Genomic DNA, 22,502 nt, shown 5'->3' on the forward strand with positions numbered 1-22,502 from the left:
TAGAGGGTCAAATAAAGATGGAAGAGATGTGTTTTAGCCGATTCTTGAAGATGGCTAAGGATTCAGCTGCTCGGACTGAGTTGGGCAGGTCATTCCACCAGGAGGGAACATTTACTTTAAAAGTCAGAGAAAGTGATTTTGTACCTCTTTGGGATGGCACAATAAAGCGCCGTTCCCTTGCAGAACGCAAGCTTCTAGAGGGCACATAAGTCTGAAGTAATGAATTTAAGTAAAGGGGTGCAGAGCCAGTGGGGGTTTTGTATGAATGCCTTGAATTTTACCACAATCATACTACAATCATATCTTTATACAAATGTTATACCTGACACCAGGCTGTGACTCTCTACTGTTTAAGTTTATTGGATCAATCATAGACGCGTCACTCTTCATAGACATACAGCTGGACTCTGCTGAACACAGCTCGTTCAAGTGTTTTTGCAATGAAAGGAAGAAGGGGAACCAGTCTGTAGTTATCTAAAAGAGATGGGTTAAGGGTGGGATTCTTAAGTAATGGGGTTATACGAGCCTGTCTAAATGCTGAGGGAAAAACACCAGTGTGAAGGTATGTGTTAATGATGTGAGTGGATGCAAGTACATCTGCAGGAGTCTAAACAAGATGTAAGAGTGGAGCAGAAAGTATCAGTAGCAATGTTAACATACAGAGATGCTAACTGTTTAGGGGGAGGAAGCGATGATGCAACCATAGCAGATAGCCGGGAGGGTGAGAGTGAGCGTAGGTTACGTCGAAAGGTGACATGTGGAGGGGTGTGTGTTGGTTAAGAGTGAGAAGGAAGTGATACGAGGTGTGCAGTGGAGTAACCAGTACATGATCAGTGGAGCAGTGTCGTGTGTAAATAAGGTCCATTTGGTTGCCTGATTTGTGAGTAGCCGTAGTTAATACTCGCTTGAGATCAAAACAGGCAAGCAGAGTGTGGAAGTCTGCAGCCTGAGGTTTATCTAGGTGGATGTTAATACCCAGAGAAGGTAAAGGAATAAATTTCCAATCATTAGAGATAAGCAGACCAGTACCTCCACCTCTTCCAGATAGACGGGGAGTGTGGGAAAATGAGAAATTATTGGAGAGTGCTGCAGGAGTAGCAGTGTCCTCTGGTTTGATCCAGGTCTCTGTCAGGGCCATGAGGTTTAGTCTTGAATGACTGGAAATAGATGTAATGAAATCTACTTTGTTTACTGCAGACTGACAATTCCAGAGACCAATAGAAAAAGAAAGTAGTGTATTAGCAGACATAGGCAAGAGCACCGATTGTTAGGATTGCGCTGCCTATTGTGTGTGATGCGTGGTTTGCGAGTAGTAGTAATAGTAGGGATATGGAAACACATAGCAAGAGTTAGTCACAAAAACAGAAACAGAAGTGAAGAAAGGTGTAAAAAAAAGAGGTTGAGTCAAAAGCGATACTTATGTCCCTTGTCTGTGTCCCTGCACTGTGGAGTTGCACGGTAGAGTCGATGATCTTTACACTCTTCGGTCTTCACACGAGAATTTAATGCAATGACTTTATGAATTTAAGACTTTATGCTTGATTTAAGACCTTTTCAGGCCCTAAGACTTTTTAAGCCCCACAGAAACCCTGTAAATGTTGTGATTAAAAAAAAAAGACTTACTGTATATCACCTGGACTGAATGCCATCCACCAAAAAAAACAGGAACAAACGCACACACAAAAAAAAACAATGTTTTATAAGAATTCCCTCAGTGCGCCCATAATATAATCAAATGCACTCTAATTAGGTCAGAAATGTGGATCATGGGGCACAGTCCTGATGTTCATCTCCACAGCATCACTATGTCCAGCCTTTTTGCAACTTACCTAATTACACAACATCAGTGTGAAAGGGCAGCGCCCCTGCATGTCCTCATGAGAGACCCTGCAGTTGTTACCCACCGTCACGGATTAATTAACCCAATGTGGGTCTCTTGAACTCTGACAGATCAACCTACAGTCATTACTTTTCCACCTGCTTAATCAACTTTCCCATGACGACCTTCAGCTCCTCAGGATCACACACATACACTATCTTTTACAACATGATTGAGCTCCACTGAAAGAATAAGAGACACTCATACAACACTGCCCAAACAGATTTTGATAAATGTCTGGTGGATTCCAGCCGCACAGGACCATTAAAATGTGAATCGGTGCCCTTTAAAAAGCAGGTGCATCCTCATATGGGGTTCAAAGGTAGAGATGCAATTACAGGGATGCAGAGCCTCCAGCTCTATTTGTCATCATGGTAAGTCTGATATTTGAGTATGGGCTGCGAACGGCTCTCTGCAACTCAAGCCAAGAAGCCCCAGATGCAATAATGTCATCAAAAAGGATTGCTGGGAAAGTTTACCCTTCCTCACTACTCAGAGGTTCACAGACACCAAGCCATGATTAATGTTAGGCTTTGCCAGGAAAGAGTGCTCTTGGGAGAGCAGGAACTTCAAGGTTCTGCTTTTCCATGAATATGTTTTTGATAGCAGAGTGTCTGAAATTGTCTTAGAAGCCCTTTTTTTAAACACAAAGAGAGAGGCGCTGAAATATGTGTCATGCCTCCTCTGTCCACCCCACAGAAGAATATTAATGACTTATCCGAGGGAGGTCTTGGTTATGTGACCAACTCTGATTTTCTACAAATGTCACAGGCAAAATCTTTGGAGGAAATTCAGTAAGAGTGAGTGATGCACCAATTTTGCACAAGTAGCTTTAGTGTCTAATTCACTGACGGACTTATTCAAATGAGGTACTGGCAAACTCGCAATAGAAAATGCACACAAACTGTGCTTTCAAATTAAATTTGAATAGCACAATGATTCTTGTGAATAAGGGACAATATATTGAGCCAAAAGTACATAAAGTGGAGGCATGTTTGTGCTGAAAATAAAGACAAGCACTTAACTTCAATACAAACAATACAATGGAATTTCATCACATTTAGTACCTGGTTAAACTGCTTTGTGGTTAATAAATAAGACATTTTTCGCACACAAAAGTAATACTGCTGTTTAATTAAAGTTTTTCTTTTCATTTGATGTTTTATATAAATCAGGTGATGGGCATTTCAAAATATTTTGAGACAAAAATACACTACTGTTAAAAAGTTTTTGTTTTCGGGTTGATAAGATTTTTTTTGTTAATGCTGAATCAAATCTGAATTTTCGAGCAGCCATTACTAGAGTTTTCAGTGTCACATGATCCTTCAGAAATCATTGTAATATACTGAATTGGTGCTCAAGAAACATTTCTTATAAATCTGAAAGTTAAAAGCAGTTGGGCTGCCTAAAGTTTTTACAGAAACCATAAAGCTTTTTTTTCAGGATTCTTTGATGAATGGAAAGATCCAAAAGAACAACATTATAAATGTCTTTACTGTCACTTTCCATCAATTTAATGCATACTTGATGAATACAAGTATTAATCTCTTTCAAACAAATTTACAAACATCTTTTGAAGAGTAGTGTGCGCAACAGCACTTAAAAGTAAATTAGAATAATTGCCTATAAGTTCCGTGATTGGACTGTTATTGCTATGACTCCAGAAAAGCCTTTTTGTATTGACACAATAAAACAACTTTGGTGAAGCCTTATCACTAAGTGGGCATACAAATTGTATTTTGAGCTATTTTGAGTCAAAACCCACTATTTTGAGTGATATTTGTCTAAGCAGTGTTTAAGACCACATCCTGTTTAATTCATACCTCTAGGCTGACCTGGCACAAAGCTACAGTTTGCTTTGTGTCTTGACTTTGGCCTGTTGTAGGGTCCATTTCTTGAGGCACAGCCTGTGGGCTCCGGGGGACGGAGCTCAGACTTGCCATTATTGTTTACAGAGGCTTTTGTGAGTGATGTAAAATACACACGACCACCCGATGGCCTTCACACATTCATCCTTGAGGAAAAAGAAATATTTCCAACCAGCCATTGCTGTTAAACTCTTTCAACTGCTGCAAACGGACTGAGTGAGAGATCGGATAAATAATATTTATTTCTGAAATAATTTATATAAATATTTCCCTCACACTATATGATAACGCACCACTGACTTTTTTTCTACTAAGATGAGCAGTTTTTTTCTCATAAAATGAAAAATAAAAAAGTTGCCGTTAAGCAACTGAAGAAGAGACATAAAATGGTTGATAAAGGAACGTCTAGATGGCAAAGGTTGTGTGGTGCTACATCAAGAACATTGGAGCATTTGAGCAGAAGCCTGCAGGATAAACCTGATATTCTCTGCTCCCAGTCACCTCCATAAATCACATTGATTTCTGAAGCCATCACCACCCTGAATGGGACAGAAAAACTAGAGAGAGAGGAACTCTGCTTATTTCTGACTGATAAAATTTGACCAAGGCGCTGGCTCTGAAATAGACAAACCTCCTATTTTTCCTCTGGAAAATGGACACGGTTAAGGCAGGTTCACGGGTCAAGGCTTTGAGGTTTTCAAAGCTGTTTTTTTTTTCATCTTGGCAAAAGGATGGCCTGCAGTGTTTAACTAGACACGGAGCTATAAAACAGAGGACACTGTAACAGACACTATCAGAGTGAGAATGGCTAAGATAACAGAGATCTCACACAGACATGACTGAAAATGGGCAAAGTCATGGACAAAAGATGTCCTCTATCTGATCTTACTGTAACTTATGGATGAGCTAAAGACATAATAGCTCTGTTCCAATATCAATGCCTCACTGCCTACTGTCTACACAGGCATCCTAACCATCACTGAACACTATAAGTGAGTGATTTAGAATTTTTAAATAAATTAATACTTTTATTCAGCGTGGATGAATCGAAAGTGACTGTAAAGATTTCTTTGTTGTTACAAAATATTTCTCTATTTTAAATAAACGCTGTACATTTGAACTTTCTATTCATGAAAGAATCCTGAAAAATATGTTTCCACAAAAATATCAAGCAGCATAACTGTTATTAACATCTAGAATAGTAAGAAATATTGCTTGAGCACCAAATTTCATGATTCCTAAGGATCATGTGACACTGAAGAATGGAGTAATGGCTGCTCAAAATTCAGGAATAAATGACATTTTAAAATATATTCAAATAGAAAACAGTTATGTTCATTTGTAATAATATTTCACATTATTACTGTTTTACTGTTTTTTTTTTCATCAAATAAATGCAGCCTTGGTGAGCATAACAAACAAAAAACATAAAAAAATATATAACCGACCCAAACTTTAAAATTGTAGTATACATATTTGTACTAAATTTATTGTACTAAATTTAAAATAAATTATTAACTTTATCTGGTGGAAAATATTACAAATTAAAATAATGAATCATTTTTATTGAGCTTGATGAGATTTTCTTTCTCTATCCACTCTATCTACATGTGTTTCTGTCCGGAAAAGCCTTCACTTCGGACGTGTGCCGATGATGTCTTAAAATGAAGCCTCTGTAGGCAGCTCACTGAAATTTTGGAACAGAAAAAATGACTCTCTCTGTTGAAAAAGGTGAGACATCTGTTCATTTTGGCTGAAGAGGAAGGAAGGCAAACAGGAAGAAGTAGTCTGAAAGCGAAGAAGCTGTTAAAGAACGATTGAGGGCAGCTTTTGAGACCCACTGTGAACGAACATCCCTGAAAGATCAATGGATTATTGCATAACATCCATCAAGATCGTTCACTAACTTGAAATTCAGAGCATGAGAGTATACAGGAAATTAACATTGCATCCTCCCTGAACAATGTAAGGAATGGCAGCCTCACATCTATTCTGCTGTCTATGGACAAACTCCTCCATCATTTGGAAATGCAGACACTGTACACACAATACAAGCCTTTGAAACCAATCTGCTAGAAAGCAGGCGTTAAAAAGTCTCCGGAAAAAAATTTAAACCAGTCTGTGTGATTACATCTCCTACACTGTGAGCACACAGGGATAATGTACAAGGTTTTCTATTGATAAGACCACATTTCTTTTTTTAGTTTAGCCACTCGTTTTTTTTTCTTCTCTGCTATGAAGAAAGTTGACTTTCATGAACACTCACCGGTGAATAAAAGCCTCTATTATGCTATGAAACTTACAGTTCAGTAAATAAAAATTGAAAATCATTAAATTAATTGATTGAATTAAAAATCAGACCATCTGAACTAAACATTAAAAACAACCATATCTTTATAAAACAACACAATAAAAAATCATCTCTCAAAAAAGGTGGCATATAAGAAAAAAAAAAACATGATATTTACATTTAATATTCTTGCTTTCAAGTTTGGTAAACAGTTGTAAAATGTTTTCCAACAACTGAGTTAAAATATATATCAGTTAAAAAGGTTTAAAAAAATCACATTAAAAATCACGTAAAGTAGACTACAATTCAAAAGTATATAGCCAGTAAGATTTTTTTTCATGTTTTTGACTGAAGTCTGTTACGCTCATCAAGGCTGCGTTGATTTAATCAAAAATACAGCAAAACAGTAATATTGTATTATTACAAATTAAAATAACTGTTTTCTATTTGGATATACATTAAAATGTAAGTTATCTCTGTGATGCAAAGCTAAATTTTCAGCATCATTACTCCAGCCTTCAGTGTCACATGATTCTTCAGAAATCATTCTAATATGCTGATTTGATGCTCAAGAAACATTTCTAATCATTATCATCATCAATGCTCTGAATAATATTTTTTTTCATGGAAACAGTGATACATTTTTTTCCGGATTCTTTGATGAAAAGAATGTTCAAAATAACAGCAGTTATTTGAAATAGAAAGCTTTTCTAACAATGTAAAAGTCTTCACTGTAATTTTTCATAAATTGTATGCATTTTTGCTGAATGAAAGTATTGATTAAAAAACACCTGATCCAAAACTTTTGAAAATACAATTAATGATGTTTACAAAGCAGAATTTGCAAAGCTGCATTTCTCTGCTGATCACTTGAATTCTGTGGAATAGATCTAAATTTGATAAAATGTTAGCTGAGAGTAATATATTCTTACTAAAAGATAAAAACATGGTCAAAATAGCCTAAACGTTTAATAAAGAACATATGAGATGCAGGGCATGTATGCTACAAGTCTGCAGAAATCTGCACAACTCTCCATCATCCCACTGTGGCAATAAATAGCAAGTAATAAACCCAAATGTCCATTCACCTTAACTTTCTTGGTGAGGCTGAAAGTTCAATATTGAATAGGAATACACTGCAATAATGGAGAGCCCCCAAGGGAATCATAAGGCAAACACTATACCTCACAATGATTATAATGTTATATTGTCCCAGTTTATGAGCTTGCTAAATTGCCTTCTGACTGGATTGAAAATCTTCTCAAATTACCTCGGTGGGGCAAATATTTAAGACAGAAGCACAGAGTCAACTCAAATTCATAAGTGCTCAAGGGCTTCATAAATTTCAAAGAAAACAGATTCACTTAAACAAGCGGGATCAATATATAATAGAATACTAGAGAGAGACGAGAGGAGAGAGGCAATTGGCAGTTCTTTCAGTCTTCCAAGTTCACATGCCTTTAAGGTATCAGACTTTGGCTGAAGTCACGGGTAGAGCCACAGCCAAATGCATATAGGGAGCAAAACAAATGCCACTGAGCATGACAATTTGAAGTTTTTTTTTTCCAACTTATCCCATTAACACAAAGGAACATGTCTGTGATCGGTGCGATTCATCAAACTGTCAGCAACATGACTTGTCAGTGTTGTTCTTACAGGCTTACATTGCATGAGTGGAAAATCACTGGCAATTTTCATTCGCCCTGTCAATTTCCGTTGTAATTGAACATGCAGCAATGCTCCGAATACCTATTAGTTTTTTCTTAGAGGGTATAACGGCACTAACGATTAAAAGGAAAACAGATGTGTAAAGGAACCCTATTTTAAACCACGCCACTAACATGTTGGAGCATTAGCGTCTTAACGCTAAAGATTTAACATCCGCTCCCAGACAGTATCATTATGATGATTAACAATTTTACTGTAAACAGCAGCGTTTGACTAACTCTAACTGGGTCCATTAGTAAATAAGCAGAAAACAAACAAAAGCAAACATATCTTCACTCGATTCCTCATGCTTAATTAGAAAACTTCTCAAAAGTTGGATCATTCTCTTGACAGCTGCGCACTTGATTACCATGGCAACAACCTTGCTGTAACACCACCTAATTATGATTAATTATCTGTTACCGAGGGAAGTAATCAGCACTTGCCATTGGCTCCCGAGAGATGATGATTAAATGCTGGAAAAACATTGAGGAACTTGCCAGCACAAGATGTCGATACGGTCATGATAATTCTCGATTTAACCAAAAAGTGGGATTTTCATATTATCAGGCTATTAATGAGAGATTCAATTCTAAGAAAACACTGTCAGATATGGTTTGTATGAATCATCTTGAATCATTTGGATTTAGGGAAGAAGTTCTAATCCCTAACATAGTACCATTCCCACCAATTACAAATGGATCCGACACACTGAGTCATTCATGACATGTCAAATAACTTAACGTGATGGCCGTTAATCTTCAGTGCTTAAAGAAAAAGATGATGAAACCTAATTTCAATGCATTTAAATCAGTAGGCTGAAAACGCACTGAATTGCTGCAATTGTAAGTAAAAGTAAGAAAATGGCAATTACACAAGTGTCCCCTCTGGAATTTGACTTAACTACAGCCTATTAGCAAGACTACGCTCATTTACGGCACTATCAGACTCCTCATCCACATTTCCAAAGCCAATTTGCAGCTCAAGACAAGCAGAATGGACCTTTGACCTGGATAAGAAAGGGATGGAACCAGGAGGCAAACAAGCTGAGCAGCAAAAGGAAAAAAAAAAAGCACACACAGTACAGATTAAATTTTACTGTATGACCCTACTAACCTGTATGATGTCTGGATCAGTCTCCTATACTACATCATTATGGAAAGGATAGCTTTATGTTTAGCAGCACTTGAGGTTTCAATTTCAGTAAACAGAACCAAAAGACGTAACGGTTTGGGACAAAATATCATACTAAAATACTTAGTTTCTTGCCATTCTTATTCAGTTGTGCCGCAACACCTTTACTGAATCTACAGCTTGAAACAGATCAGAGATCGGTGTATTCTGATTCTGTATTTTTGATTAATCAAAAACATACAGTGCAATCAGTGTAGTCTGATCCCCGAATTGACTCTTATGAGTCAGTTCTTTTTAGAAAATCAAACTGATTTTAGTCTGATTAGTGATACTGATAGTCGGAACTAGTCTGATTCCTAAACGAATTGCTCTTATAAACGTTTCTCTTCAGTAAATCAAAAACATACAGTGTAATCAGTGTAGTCCGATTCCTGAATGAATGACACTTATGAACAGTTCTTCTAAGGGAATCAGAAACATACAAACACTGTTGCCTGTCTACAAACTGTGCTGACCAGCTGGCCCACATCTTTTCACAGATCTTCAACAGATCACTGGAGCTGTGCAAAGTCCCTGCCTGCTTCAAATGCTCCACCATCATCCCCATTCCAAAAAAACCCAAAATCACAGGACTGAATGATTACAGACCTGTTGCCTTAACATCTGTGGTCATGAAGTCATTTGAGAGGCTGGTGTTGGCTTATCTGAAGGACATTAATGGACCCTTACTGGACCCCCTACGGTTTGCTTACCGAACAAACAAGTACATCTGGACAAACCGGGGACTTCTGTGAGGATCCTGTTTGTGTACTTCAGTTTGGCCTTCAACACCATCATCCAAGCACTCCTCCAGACCAAACTAACCCAGCTCTCTGTTCCTAGCTCTATCTGTCGGTGGATCACCAGCTTTCTGACAGATAGGCAACAGCTAGTGAGACTAGGAAAATTAATGTCAAACAGTCGCACCATCAGCACTGGGGCCCTTCAGGGCTGTGTTCTCTCCCTACTGCTCTTCTCCCTGTACACCAACGACTGCACCTCTACTGGCCCCTCTGTCAAGCTTCTGAAGTTTGCAGACGACACTACAGTCATCGGCCTTATCCAGGACAGTGACGAGTCTGCTTACAGTCAAGAGGTTGAGCAGCTGGCCGTCTGGTGCAGTCTTAACAACCTCGAACTTAACACGCTCAAAACTGTGGAGATGATTGTGGACTTTAGGAGAAACCCCCCAGCACTCCCCCCACTCACTATAATGAACAGCACTGTGGCAGAAGTCGAGTCATTCCTGTGTAAACATACCTTTTGCAAGAATTGTGAAATTATGTGTTATGAAAGCATCTTATAATTTGCCAAAAGAACTACACTTCCAAATATTTCTTCCTTAAATGTACTAAAATAATTGTTAGTGGAATAATTAAGGAACCAGAATTACTGTCTGCCTTCTTGGTTTAACAAACAACTAGCAGTAGATTGTTAAATTTGAAGCTATGAGGATTAGCAATCTGGCCCCTCTGTCAAGCTTCTGAAGTTTGCAGACGACACTACAGTCATCGGCCTTATCCAGGACAGTGACGAGTCTGCTTACAGTCAAGAGGTTGAGCAGCTGGCCGTCTGGTGCAGTCTTAACAACCTCGAACTTAACACGCTCAAAACTGTGGAGATGATTGTGGACTTTAGGAGAAACCCCCCAGCACTCCCCCCACTCACTATAATGAACAGCACTGTGGCAGAAGTCGAGTCATTCCTGTGTAAACATACCTTTTGCAAGAATTGTGAAATTATGTGTTATGAAAGCATCTTATAATTTGCCAAAAGAACTACACTTCCAAATATTTCTTCCTTAAATGTACTAAAATAATTGTTAGTGGAATAATTAAGGAACCAGAATTACTGTCTGCCTTCTTGGTTTAACAAACAACTAGCAGTAGATTGTTAAATTTGAAGCTATGAGGATTAGCAATTCATTGCAGAATTCCCATAAACCTTATCAGCTATTTATGAAGGTAGATTGATCATGAATGCTCTCAATTCAGCATCTATACCCCAGAACTAAAGAATTCAAGAAGCATGACAAAGGCAATCATTTATTAATATGTCAAGGTAATACTCCTTCAGCTAACGATTCTCTGCAGATGGAGAAAAAAAAGTCAAAGCTCTTAAAACTAGACTCAATTTGCATTCTAATACCCCATGTCAGATGAATGAATTAACAAGAAAATCCCTGCCATACAACCACATGTATAAACCTGCCTAACTTTCTATTGACAAATATATAAGGTTTCAACAATGGAGTTTTAAAGGATTTGAGAGGTATTCATAGAAAATGAAGAACATGTGCATGGGTTTCATTGATACTTGATGAAAAAACAATCAAATATTTCCAAGAGGGAGGGGGAAAAAATCATATGATCTATTAGACAACAAATGGATAATGATCAGTCAACCCGATTCATTACAGAGCTATGGTTACTCTTGTACTGTGCTCTGTTGTACAGAAGAACAAGTGACAGCCCATATCAATACTTCCATTGATAAAGTCTACAATTGATCCAGTAAATCCAATAAAATGCTGAATTCTGAAATGGGATCGAAATTTCAGATCCTGAAGACTTATTAGCCTGGGTAAGACCACAACATTAATCTCATAGCCGTCACTGAGCACTTACTATGCATAGAACTCCATCAAGTTATTACCTGACTCTTCCATGCTTGAGTTCAATGTTGAGTCAATTTGCTTTTCTTAAAAGAGATAAAGGATTCCATAGAGGTGAAGCCCAATTAGCCTTGAGGTTAACAATGCAAGAGTAACTACCCTTTCTCCTAATGGCCTATTAGCACAGGAGTTTGGCGAGTGTGTCCAGAATGTCTATAGATGTCTTTGGGCTAATGGTCTCAGTTGTGAAACTTAAATATAAACTAATTTCTCATCCAGTTCTTCTAAGACCAAATGATCCGGACTATGTTATCCACATTCATTCTAAGATACTTCAAGAGAGACGCCGAGACAAAATTTATACCCAACTAAAATTTACTCTATTTACAGTACTTTATTAATTGACAGCAAAATTCACCAAACAATTTTTATGTTTTGGTATTTTCCTTTTTGTTTTTTTTGTTTTTTTTAGCATGGATTAAAGGCATTACAAAATTAAAGGCAAAAAAAAAATAAAAATTACATCTCAAATGCTGTTCTTTTGAACTTTTTATTCATCAAAGAATCCTAAAAACATTTATCACAGTTTCCACAAAAACTATAAAAAACCAGCTATAAAAGAGAAACCTGAGCGTTAAAGTTTAACTCTGGGACATTTAACTCTGGGATGCAACTTTACCATATTGCTAAAACTGGTGCTGACTGATCATACAGCATTTACACATATAACATTGAAACATTAAAATGATCAAGTAGGTGCTGCTTTGCTAGAAGAACGACACATTTTTTAACAAAAAAGAGGCTGATGAAACCTTATGAGATCTCCATGTAACAGCCACTGAGTCTGTGTGTGGGAAGAATGTCAGCTCACCTGATGCAATGTCCACGCGCATGTTTTTCTGCTGAGTGACGTTAATGTGCGCTGTGACTTTTCCATCGTTTAGAGCCAATTCTAGCATTCCATCTGCCAAGGAGCTGAACAGGAGCAGGCCGCTGGGGTTCCAGGTACGGAACTGGAATCCCACAGACACCATATTGTGGTCCCTTCTTCCTGGCAGCTGCAGAAAGCTGGTGCCATTGAAGAAGACGGGGAACGTGTGCGTGTCCACGCAGGAGAACGTCAGGTTGCGCTGAAAATGAGGCAGGAAACGTACAGCTTTACACTCTTAAAAATAAAGGTGCTTCAAAAGTTTCTTCAAGCGATGCCATAGAAGAACCATTTTTGGTTCCCCAAAGAACCATTCAGTCAAAGGTTCTTTAAAGAACCATCTCTTTCTTACCTTTTTGTAATCTGAAGAACCTTCTTTCACCACAAAGAACCTTTTGTGAAACAGAAAGGTTCTTCAGATGTTAAAGGTTCTTTATGGAACCATTTAGACAAAAAGGTTCTTCTATGGCATCGTGAAGCACCTTTATTTTTAAGAGTGTACGTACAGCTGTTCACCATGTAGACCTACTGAGATGGTTGAACAATAGTTTATGAATCAAACATAAGTTCACAGCTGAAAAAAATCTGCCTAGACCAGCTAAGACCAGCAAAGAACTTCAGGCTAGATGTTTTTCTCAGCTTGTTTTACATTCTACAAAACAGATGTCTCCATACAACATCAAATTTGATGTAACTCACTGCATATTGTATTTCTCATATGCAACATCTTTAATAAACTTAGAAAGCTGCGAAATAAAGTGACTATAAATAAATCTGCGTCTGAAATGGTTGAGGACCTTTCATGTAGAACATGGGCTTAAAAAAGATCCCTTAAAGTGCTGCTACAGCATGTTCCCAACCACGCTGTCGATTTCTGAACCTTAAGCTGGCCGCATGGAAGCAATGACAAGGACTGTTATTCATAACTCTCCAGCTCTACGTCCTTCTAAATGGTAATTTTGAGGCACCGAATGCACTTCAGACTTATCTAAAATCTAGAGAACTTAATCAGTCTCATCACAATGAAATAGAAAAGTGCACTCAGCCTTCTTCAGTGCTTCATAACAGAACCTCTGCTCATGTGATGCGTTTTATCAACCTTGAACATAATCCTTCAGACATGAATAATAATTCAGAGCCTGTCTATGGTGGACCCATGTCAAATTTGAGTGGAAAGGAGGAGAATCGTGCTATTTTCACGCTAATAAAAAGATAGCTCAGACAAAAAATAAAAATTCTGACATAATTTACTCATCCTCATCTTGTTCCAAACCTGTGTGACTTTCTTTCTTCTGTGGAACACAAAAGAGGATATTTTCAAAAATGTCTCTGTGGATTTTGTACAATGAGTGTCAATGGGGTCCAATGTTGTTTTGGACCTAACTGACGTTTACTGACTTTCAAATATCTTCTTTTGTGCAGAAGAAATAAAGTCATGGAGACTTGGAACGACATGAGGGTGAGTAAATAATGATAGAATTTTCATTTTAGATTTCATTTTGTGCAAATCTCTGGAACAAAATCATGAATCTAATTGTGATTGTGAATTATGATGTGCTAGTGTAAATGTACAGCAGAGATAAGACTGTAATTTTCATCAGAAAAAAAACATTGCGTCTCTTCATGTTTGTGGTTCCATTAATGAACCACAGAACACTGATATGCTTATCAGATATAATCTGCAATTATTGCATTCTTTGTATTATCACAGGCAGTGGAAATTAGATTATTATCAGTGCTGACAACAGTCATCAAATCTGTGTAGATGATTAACATTCCAATCAGCATGTTGAAACAAATGAAACGGTTCCATACAGCATAGATATGAGGTTTAAAATGCGAGCTCCATCAATATCACGTCTGAACCACTCAACATTCTGAAGTATCAACCTTGCACAGTTATTCATGGTCATATACCTCCACAAAACCCTCCAGACAAAAACAACCCACCCAAACGTGTTACATTTGCACAGAACTGTCATGAACGGAAAAGTTATGCACTAAAACTCTGATCAGTCAGATATGGTTTGTGGAGTTGATTGAAAAGGGAACAGACTTACGAAATTAGAAGAGTCCAGTTTTTTTCTTCTGGCCAGGTCAGTGATGTTCTCTCCATTGTAGTTGATGCTTTCCATACAGCCTTTGAAGTTTCTTCTACCTCCTGAGACTGGCTTACCAGAATAAGGCATTCCTCCGAAAGTCAGCTACATGGAAAAAATAATAATCAGACATAAGTCAGAAAAACAGTATCAAGGCATTGCAACCCTCCAAGTCTAACACAACAATATATACAGAGAGTGGAGTAAGATGGCTCCTTCATCTAGTACAGTATTTTTTTTTTCACATTAGAAATGCATATCAGAAAAGTGATAAGCCGTTTTTATGCTAAAAACATGTTTCTGCATGTAATAGTAAATTTGGTAACACTTTCCATAAAGGTTCCCTTTGTAAAGGGATTATAAAGGTGTTCATAAATGACTAATAACTCATTTACAAATGCATTATAAATCATTGATAAGCAGTTATAACTACATGAATAAAAAGCGTGATTTTCCCTTATCTTACCCATGATACTCTCCAAAAGTTCATGATGCCTACTCACAGCAATGATTTAAAAATTGTTATCTTTTGTTTATCAAGATGAAGTTATCAAACTTTATTTTGGGGAACAAAATTCTAATTAGTAACCTGTGAACCTTAATGTAGGGTGAAACACGTATTCATGAATTATAGAGCATTTATAACATGCCAGTTAAAAATGGCTCACTATTTGGCAGGTATTGCATTAAAATCACCCTTTTATTCATGCATTTATAACTGCTTATCAATGATTTATAATTTGTGAATGAGTTATTAGTCATTTATGAACACCTTTATAAAGTGTTACCGTAAATTTTCTACATTTTAGTTAAAATTAATTTGATGTCAAAGCAAATTAATGCAGGTCTCTAAATATGCCATGCATGTTTGTGAATTGCCAGTGTAAAATACAATGCAAATTATTCAGCAAAAGAATAGGCATAGTTTTTTTTTTCTTTTTTACCCAGAATGACTGCGGTGGGGTAAATGTTTCTGTGAATGGAAAAAAAAAAAAAATATATATATATGTAGTGAAGTGAAGTGACATGTGGCCAAGTATGGTGACCCATACTCGGAATTAGTGCTCTGCATTTATCCCATCCAAAGTGCACACACACTCACACACTATCTTCACCTTCACTGCAGTCTTCGCAGTGCATATAAGATGTTTATGCCCTCATGATATACAAGATAATGGGTTTTGTGTTTTACAGTCTATGAGTATTTCTTTTCCCTCCAGCTAGATTTTTCTGCAATGCGGTCCATGAGATAATAAAGGGATAGTTCATGCAAATGAAAACTCACCCTCATGTTGGGACATATAGGGACAAAAACAGTTGAAATGTTCTACAAATGATCTTCTTTTGTGTTCTACAGTTTGGAGTCAGCAAGATTTATTTTTTTATTTTTTTTATGTTTTTTAAAGAAGTCTCTTATGCTCATTTATTTGATCAAAAATACAGTAAAACAAAAGAATTGTGAAATATTATTACAATTAAAAAAATACATTTTAATATATTTTGAAATGCATATTATTTTCCTGTGAAAGGAAAGCTTAATTTTCAGCAGTCATTACTCCAGTCTTCAGTCTCACATGATTCTTCAGAAATCCTTCTAATATGCTGATTTGCTGCTCAAGAAACATTTCTTAATATTATCAATGCTGAAAATCATTGTGCAGCTTAATATTTTTGTAGAAACTGTGATACATATTGTTCCAGCATTCTCTGATGAATAGAAAGTTTAAAACAACAGTTTTTAGTTGAAATAAAACTATTTTGTAACATAAAAAGTAACATAAATGTCTTAACTTTTTGATCAAATGAATGCATCCTTGCTGAATAAAAATATTAATTTTTAATTTAAATAAATAAAATAAAAAGTCCTACTAACCCCAAACTTTTGTTTTTAAATTGCATGAGGGTAAGAACCATGACAGAATTTTTATTTTTTGAGTGAACTCTCCTTTTAAATGTGACTAATTTTTACCAAAGAATCAATGAGGATCAAACAATCAATTAAATAACAGAAGCCAGCAGGTATAAAGTCAATAAATAACATGAAGAAATACTTACAGCAGCACATTAATAAAAAAAAATAAATACACACCAAGGTACACACAAGCGCACCATAAACACAGCAGATATCTATTAGGCCTCCATATGAGATTTACCGAGGTTTATCTGCAGCAGTAGCCGGCCTCTCCTCAACTCCAAGGTAATGTAGTCACCCTGTTGCCCCTCTCCGTGCAGAATCACCCCTTCGCTCTCTGATGTTTTAAACTTCAGGGCTATCACGTCCTTCAAAATTTTCATCTTCTTCATTTTGAAGCGGTAAGAGATCACCCCCTGCCCGTCAAAATTAATCACATCTGCCCCTGTTGATGGAAGGAAGAAAGACAGGAGGAGGAAAAGAGATTAGCGCCTCTGAGGTGACTAGGTGTCATGCCCATTTTTGGCTAAATGATCGGTTGAGTGACTGTTCTATAGATTGCTGGGACGAAAGCATGGTGAAGTTCACAGAAAAACTGCAGCTGGGATCAGGTGATAAACTACAGTGAGGAGGCAGAAAATTGCAGTGGGCTATTACCTGCTGACAAAGCCTTTCTGCTTATTGCGCAGAGGAGGAGGATTTTTGATCCCTGTCAAGGCTCAGAATGATGCATACCGGAAGTTATGAATGTAAATTCCTTTCGCGGCATCTCTGGCTCGCTCTCTTGGTTTCATCTCCTGCACTGACACCGCATAACCTTTGGATATATTACACACGCTCATGGTGCCTGATGGCACTTGATTGCTTTGCAGACTATCTTTATATCATTCAGAAGCCGTGTAAAATCTGTGATCAGCATGAGAAGGTAATTATAAAGAGATCTACAGCAACCTGAGAACAGAAAAATACAGATGTCATCATGTTCCCTTCCACCAATAAGATTGAAGTGGCGTGTTTATTCACTTGCTTTACTAAGAGATTGATTAGGTTTGATTTGAGCTTAATTAAAATGTAAATGATGGTGCTGATTTTGCAGTAGGCTTGTGACTGCAATAACTTTGGACTAAAAAGGTGTCATATGGTGGCCATAAAAGGCTAAATACTAGTTTTATTATTAAAAAAAAACATGTCTCATTGAGAAATGCAATCTTCAGCAATATACACAAAGTTATAAAAATATATAATAAATATAATATATATTGCTGCTAAAAAAATTCAGCTTTGCCATCACAGCTATAAATGACATTTTAAAATAAAATAGAAAACTGTTATTTTGAAATACAGAAAAGTTTCACAATATTAATGTACTCTTACTTTATTATTCTTTTACTCTATTACTCTATTATGATGGAATAAATACAGACTTTTTTCAAAACAATAATTAAAATCGTATCAACCCTACACTTTTAAATGGCAGAGTATATATAAATCATTATTTATGTTTAATTAGCATTATGCATAATATACGGTATATGGCAAGCTTAACCTCAAAGAATGAATACATATCTGGGGCTAATAAGATTTAAAAAAAAAAAAAGAAATTAGCACTTTTATTCAGCATGGACACATTAAATCGATCAAAGGTCAGAGTACTTTTACATTGTTTTACATTGTTACAAAAAATTGTTTGCATTTACATGCAATTATGAGAAAGGACAAATAATTCTAACCAAAACATAATGTGATGATTATGTTAATTAAATAAAATTAAATGATTCATGGTGGGTGTTTCAGAAAACAATATACCAAAATATTACATACGGAGTATGTTTCAGGTCTGCAGTAAGTGTTATTTTTAAGTCAGCCAGCGAGTAAGATATTTCCATTATTTGAATGGATCGTTCATGCATTGTATGCATTCCTGAGGCATGTAAAATCAATTTGCATTTATCAGCTTCCATTAGAAGTGTAAATTGCAAAATGATGAAACAACTGTATTTGCTTTACATGGACAAAGCAGGTGAGAATATGCGTTCAGTGTAATCTGTCATGTCCACAATCACCAGAGGATGCATGTAGTATGTAGCGTCTACTACGATCGCGTGTGTGCGTCTGTGTCTAGAGTACAGTCTGCATGTGGAATTAATTCAATTCTCTCCATGCACCCTGCTGGGGACTGATTACTACATTAATGCATGAGTATGTGTGCTATGTCTGGCCAGTTGCTCTTCCACTCCTCTTGTCTCTCTCTCTCTCTCCACTGCCAATCCCCTTCACCTCCATCACAAATGCATTCATCCGTTCTCGCCCGATCAACAAGGTCAGAGCACTGCATTCATTCTCATTCTGTGCTTCATCTCCACTGCAGGTCTTGCTTATCTAACTCCCATTCTTTCCCTCTATGCTCCCTGCGAAGGGCTATCTCTATTCCTTTACTGCACATCTTATTTATTTTCACTCAACAGTCAGTGCATTTCCGTGTCTGAAGAGAAACCGAGTGGCGGAAAAGGTCCCCAAAAATGTTTTTGTATTTTTTTATATTTTCCTGTTAGAAAAATCTGCCTAGGAACATGGTAACTGGTTATTAGCCGGTTCTTGCTGGTTTAAGATGGTTAATAGGTTCAAGCTGGTCATTACCAAGTGTAAGCTGGTTTAAGACAGCCTTTAGTTGGTTTATACTGGTCATTAGCTGATGTAAGCTGGGTTAAGGTGGTCATTAGCTGGTTATTAGTTGATTTAATATGGTCATTAGCTGGTTTAAGATGGTCATTAGTTGAATTAAACTGGTTTAAGATGGCCATTAACCTGTTTAAGATGGTCAATAGTTGGTTTAGGAAGGTCATTAGCCTGTTTAAGCTGGTCATCAGCTGGTGTAAGCTGGTTTAAGGTGGTCATTAGCTGGTGCAAGCTGGTTATTAGTTGCTTTAATATGGTCATTAGCTGGTTTAAGATGGTCATTAGTTGGATTAAGATGGTTTAAGATTACAATTACCAAGAGTAAACTGGTTTATGATGGTCATTAGTTGGGTTAGGAAAGTCATTAGCTTGTTTAAACAGGTCATTAGCTGGTTTCAGATGGTAGTTAGTTGGTTCAAGTTAGTCATTAGGTGGGGTAAGCTGGTTTAAGGTTTGTCATTAGCTGATTTAAGACAGTCATCAGATGGTTCAAGTTATCACCTAGTCTAAGATGGTTTAAGAGTCATTAGCTGGTTCAAGCTGGTCATCATCTGGTGTAAGCAGGTTTAAGATTGTCATTAACTGGTTCAAGCTGGTCATTACCTAGTGTAAGATGGTTTAAGGTGGATTAAGCTTGTTATTACCTATTGTAAACTGGTTTAAGTTGGTCATTAGCTGGTTCAAGCTGCTCATTAGCTGGTGCATGCTGATCAGTAGTTGGTGTAAGCTACAAAAGCAGGCAGCTAGTTTGTTATAGGTAAGGTTGTCAAATTAATATGTTAATTTAGGATGATGGTGATTATTATTATTATTAGTAGAAGTATTAGTATTTTAATTTTGAATATTAAATAGTAAAAAACTAAAAATTAACACAGTCATGCCCACCTGAATAAAACATGAATTCCTTAACAAGAGATTTCAACAGTTTTTAGATAGTCCTTGTTGCAGGTCCAGCACGTCAGCTTAATCCAGCTAATGACCAGATTAGAACAGTAAAAAACAAGCTATCGTGTTCCAAAACACAACTACCATTTTAATCTGGATTTTCCAGCAGGGTGAAATACTGTGTTTATTTATTCCACCCTATGCCCTCATAAACAAGCGTTTGGAGATGGCGGCATGTCTTTATCGGCATCTGTGATCACCAGCACGAGATGATGAAGGAATATGAGTGGTTTAACCAGCAAGGAGCAAATGTGGATGAAACACTTTCTGACAGGAAAATCAGTGCAGCCAAACCCCTCTCTGCTCCTCACGAGTAGGAAAACAGCTTGAGGAATGATACGCATCTACAGCAACCAGGCTTCATTCATACCTGTCATAAACACAAACATTCAGAAGAGCTGGATGTCAGGTTTATTTACACTATCATTATTTCAATTGAAGTATTAAAAGCAGAAAAAAATTCTACTATGCTGCAGTTTTATCCATCTCAAGGATTTTATTTTTTCCTCAATCAATAATTTAACAAATTAAAAGAAGTAAGAAGGTTATGGTTTAAAAAATTTCATTAGTAAATATGGTTCTTCTGGTCTGGGGTTAAATGACAGATGTTTACATCACTGTAATGAGACAACTGAGTGTAATACTTCTCAAACCAATTTATGGGGGCGTTAATTGAAATTTGTTATCAAGATCAATTTGGCAACACTTAATATAATGAAAGTAATGAATTTGTCAAGGCTACATTCCATTTCAGAAAACAGAGCATGTTGATAGTTCATAGAATTTTTTCTCCTTGCTAGTGAAATTACAATATAACAAAAGGGTAGATTGAAATAAAAATGCAAAAAGAATACCAATGATTTGAAGCAAGTGGAATAATAACAATACAATTAATTTACAGACATGACCTACTGCTGACGCTCACCCTGTGAGCCACATTCAGATTTCAGGACGTTTTGACCACACTGGAGACATCTGCTCCAAAAATACATCCACTCATCTGGAAAGCAATTCTGTTTAAATCCATGATTTGCAATGACTAATACCTTTTAAACAAATGAAAATCCAGCAAAGCTGTCTCTGTAAATTGATTAAATAAAATAGCTTATCCTTTAACCACAACACCAGTGCTAAGAAAGTTAACCACGTATATGTATATTTGGTATTCAGTAAATACTTTGTTTGTTTTTTATTCCAAGCACCTTGTTGGTTTTGTGAAGTAGCACCAGAACAACTCCACAATACCAAGTAAATGTAACCAGGATCCGAAATTAATTCAATTCAATTCAATTCAATTAAATTCAATTCAATTCAATTCAATTCAATTAAATTTCACTAACAACTGCCAAGCAGTGTTGGGTAAGTTACTTTAAAAAAGTAATGAATTACTAATTACAAATTACCTCATCAACATTGTATTTAAACTACTTTTCTAATTACTCTGTCTGAAAAGTAATTTAATTACTCAATAAGTAACTTAACTATTCAAATCTTTAATTACTTCTTAAAATCCCTATAATCCTTGAAGCATAGAGAATAGAAATGAAACTCTTAATTCTTTCAGTTTGAGTTAAACATGGAATGGTTTAGCCTTTTAGCTTTAAAACAACTGTAATACTTAAGCAGTTAAAAAAATGCTCTAAAATACTCTGCAAAATATCTGAATAACAAAAAAGTTTTAAGTAACTTTTATAAACGTGCCTTAGAACAGCAGTTCCCAAACTTGGGTGCGCTCACCCCTAGGGGTGCACAGACCGACCAGCAGGGGTGCGCGAGAGAATGCTTTTGATGATCTGTGTGCATTTTTTGAAGGGGCAAGTGAAAGAGAATTTTACTTGCCCGACCGGACAACTAATCTAATCTAATTAAAACATCGAATTAGGGAAACCAAAATTTCAGCGAGAATGATTCTGATTTTATTACACTTGGTGTAAACGGCAATTCATAATGGATAATCAATAGTAACAAGGTCGCGGCAGTTGAGACTCACATGAGACAATCTCATGGAGAAATCAAAACAAATGAACACAACTGCACACAGAAGAAACATACTGCGGTAAAAAATTTAGTTTTTATATTTATTACATAAAGCCTAGCCTAATTAATTAACATGACATGACTAAGAGAGTGCAGTTTTCCCCGAAAATCAGTACGATTGTAAATTCGACACTGATTTTAAACAAGACTTCAAACGAGTAGTTAATATTAAGTAACTTAGGGCATACATCTTAGTACAATAATGTCAATGTGACTGTTTTTGCTCGATTTGTTTAACGAAAATAGTTCCAAACAAACTTAGCAGCAGAACTGTCACGCATCTCTGAGCAACACACAGCGTCAGCGGTGTTTCGTTAGGCTACTGAATGATTCACATTTTTTAATTAATAATTTGAGTCAATGATTCAGTGGTC

At 36.6% G+C, this 22,502-nt stretch overlaps 1 protein-coding gene across 1 annotated transcript in view; it reads right to left on the minus strand.

Annotated features, from left to right (window-relative positions):
* Window positions 1–22,502, minus strand: part of LOC107695381 (contactin-associated protein-like 2) — a 409,258-nt gene that overhangs the window by 183,238 nt on the left and 203,518 nt on the right. The window contains exons 5-8 of the mRNA XM_016495265.1: window positions 16,712–16,915; window positions 15,025–15,053; window positions 14,520–14,663; window positions 12,403–12,661 (exon numbers count right to left, since the gene is read on the minus strand). Of these exons, the coding sequence (XP_016350751.1) occupies window positions 12,403–12,661; window positions 14,520–14,663; window positions 15,025–15,053; window positions 16,712–16,915 (636 nt within the window). The remainder of the gene's footprint in view (window positions 1–12,402; window positions 12,662–14,519; window positions 14,664–15,024; window positions 15,054–16,711; window positions 16,916–22,502) is intronic.

The sequence above is a fragment of the Sinocyclocheilus anshuiensis genome, unplaced genomic scaffold (genome assembly GCF_001515605.1).
Source record: "Sinocyclocheilus anshuiensis isolate Anshui unplaced genomic scaffold, SAMN03320099.WGS_v1.1 scaffold110, whole genome shotgun sequence".
In the NCBI taxonomy this organism is placed as follows: Eukaryota; Metazoa; Chordata; class Actinopteri; order Cypriniformes; family Cyprinidae; genus Sinocyclocheilus; species Sinocyclocheilus anshuiensis.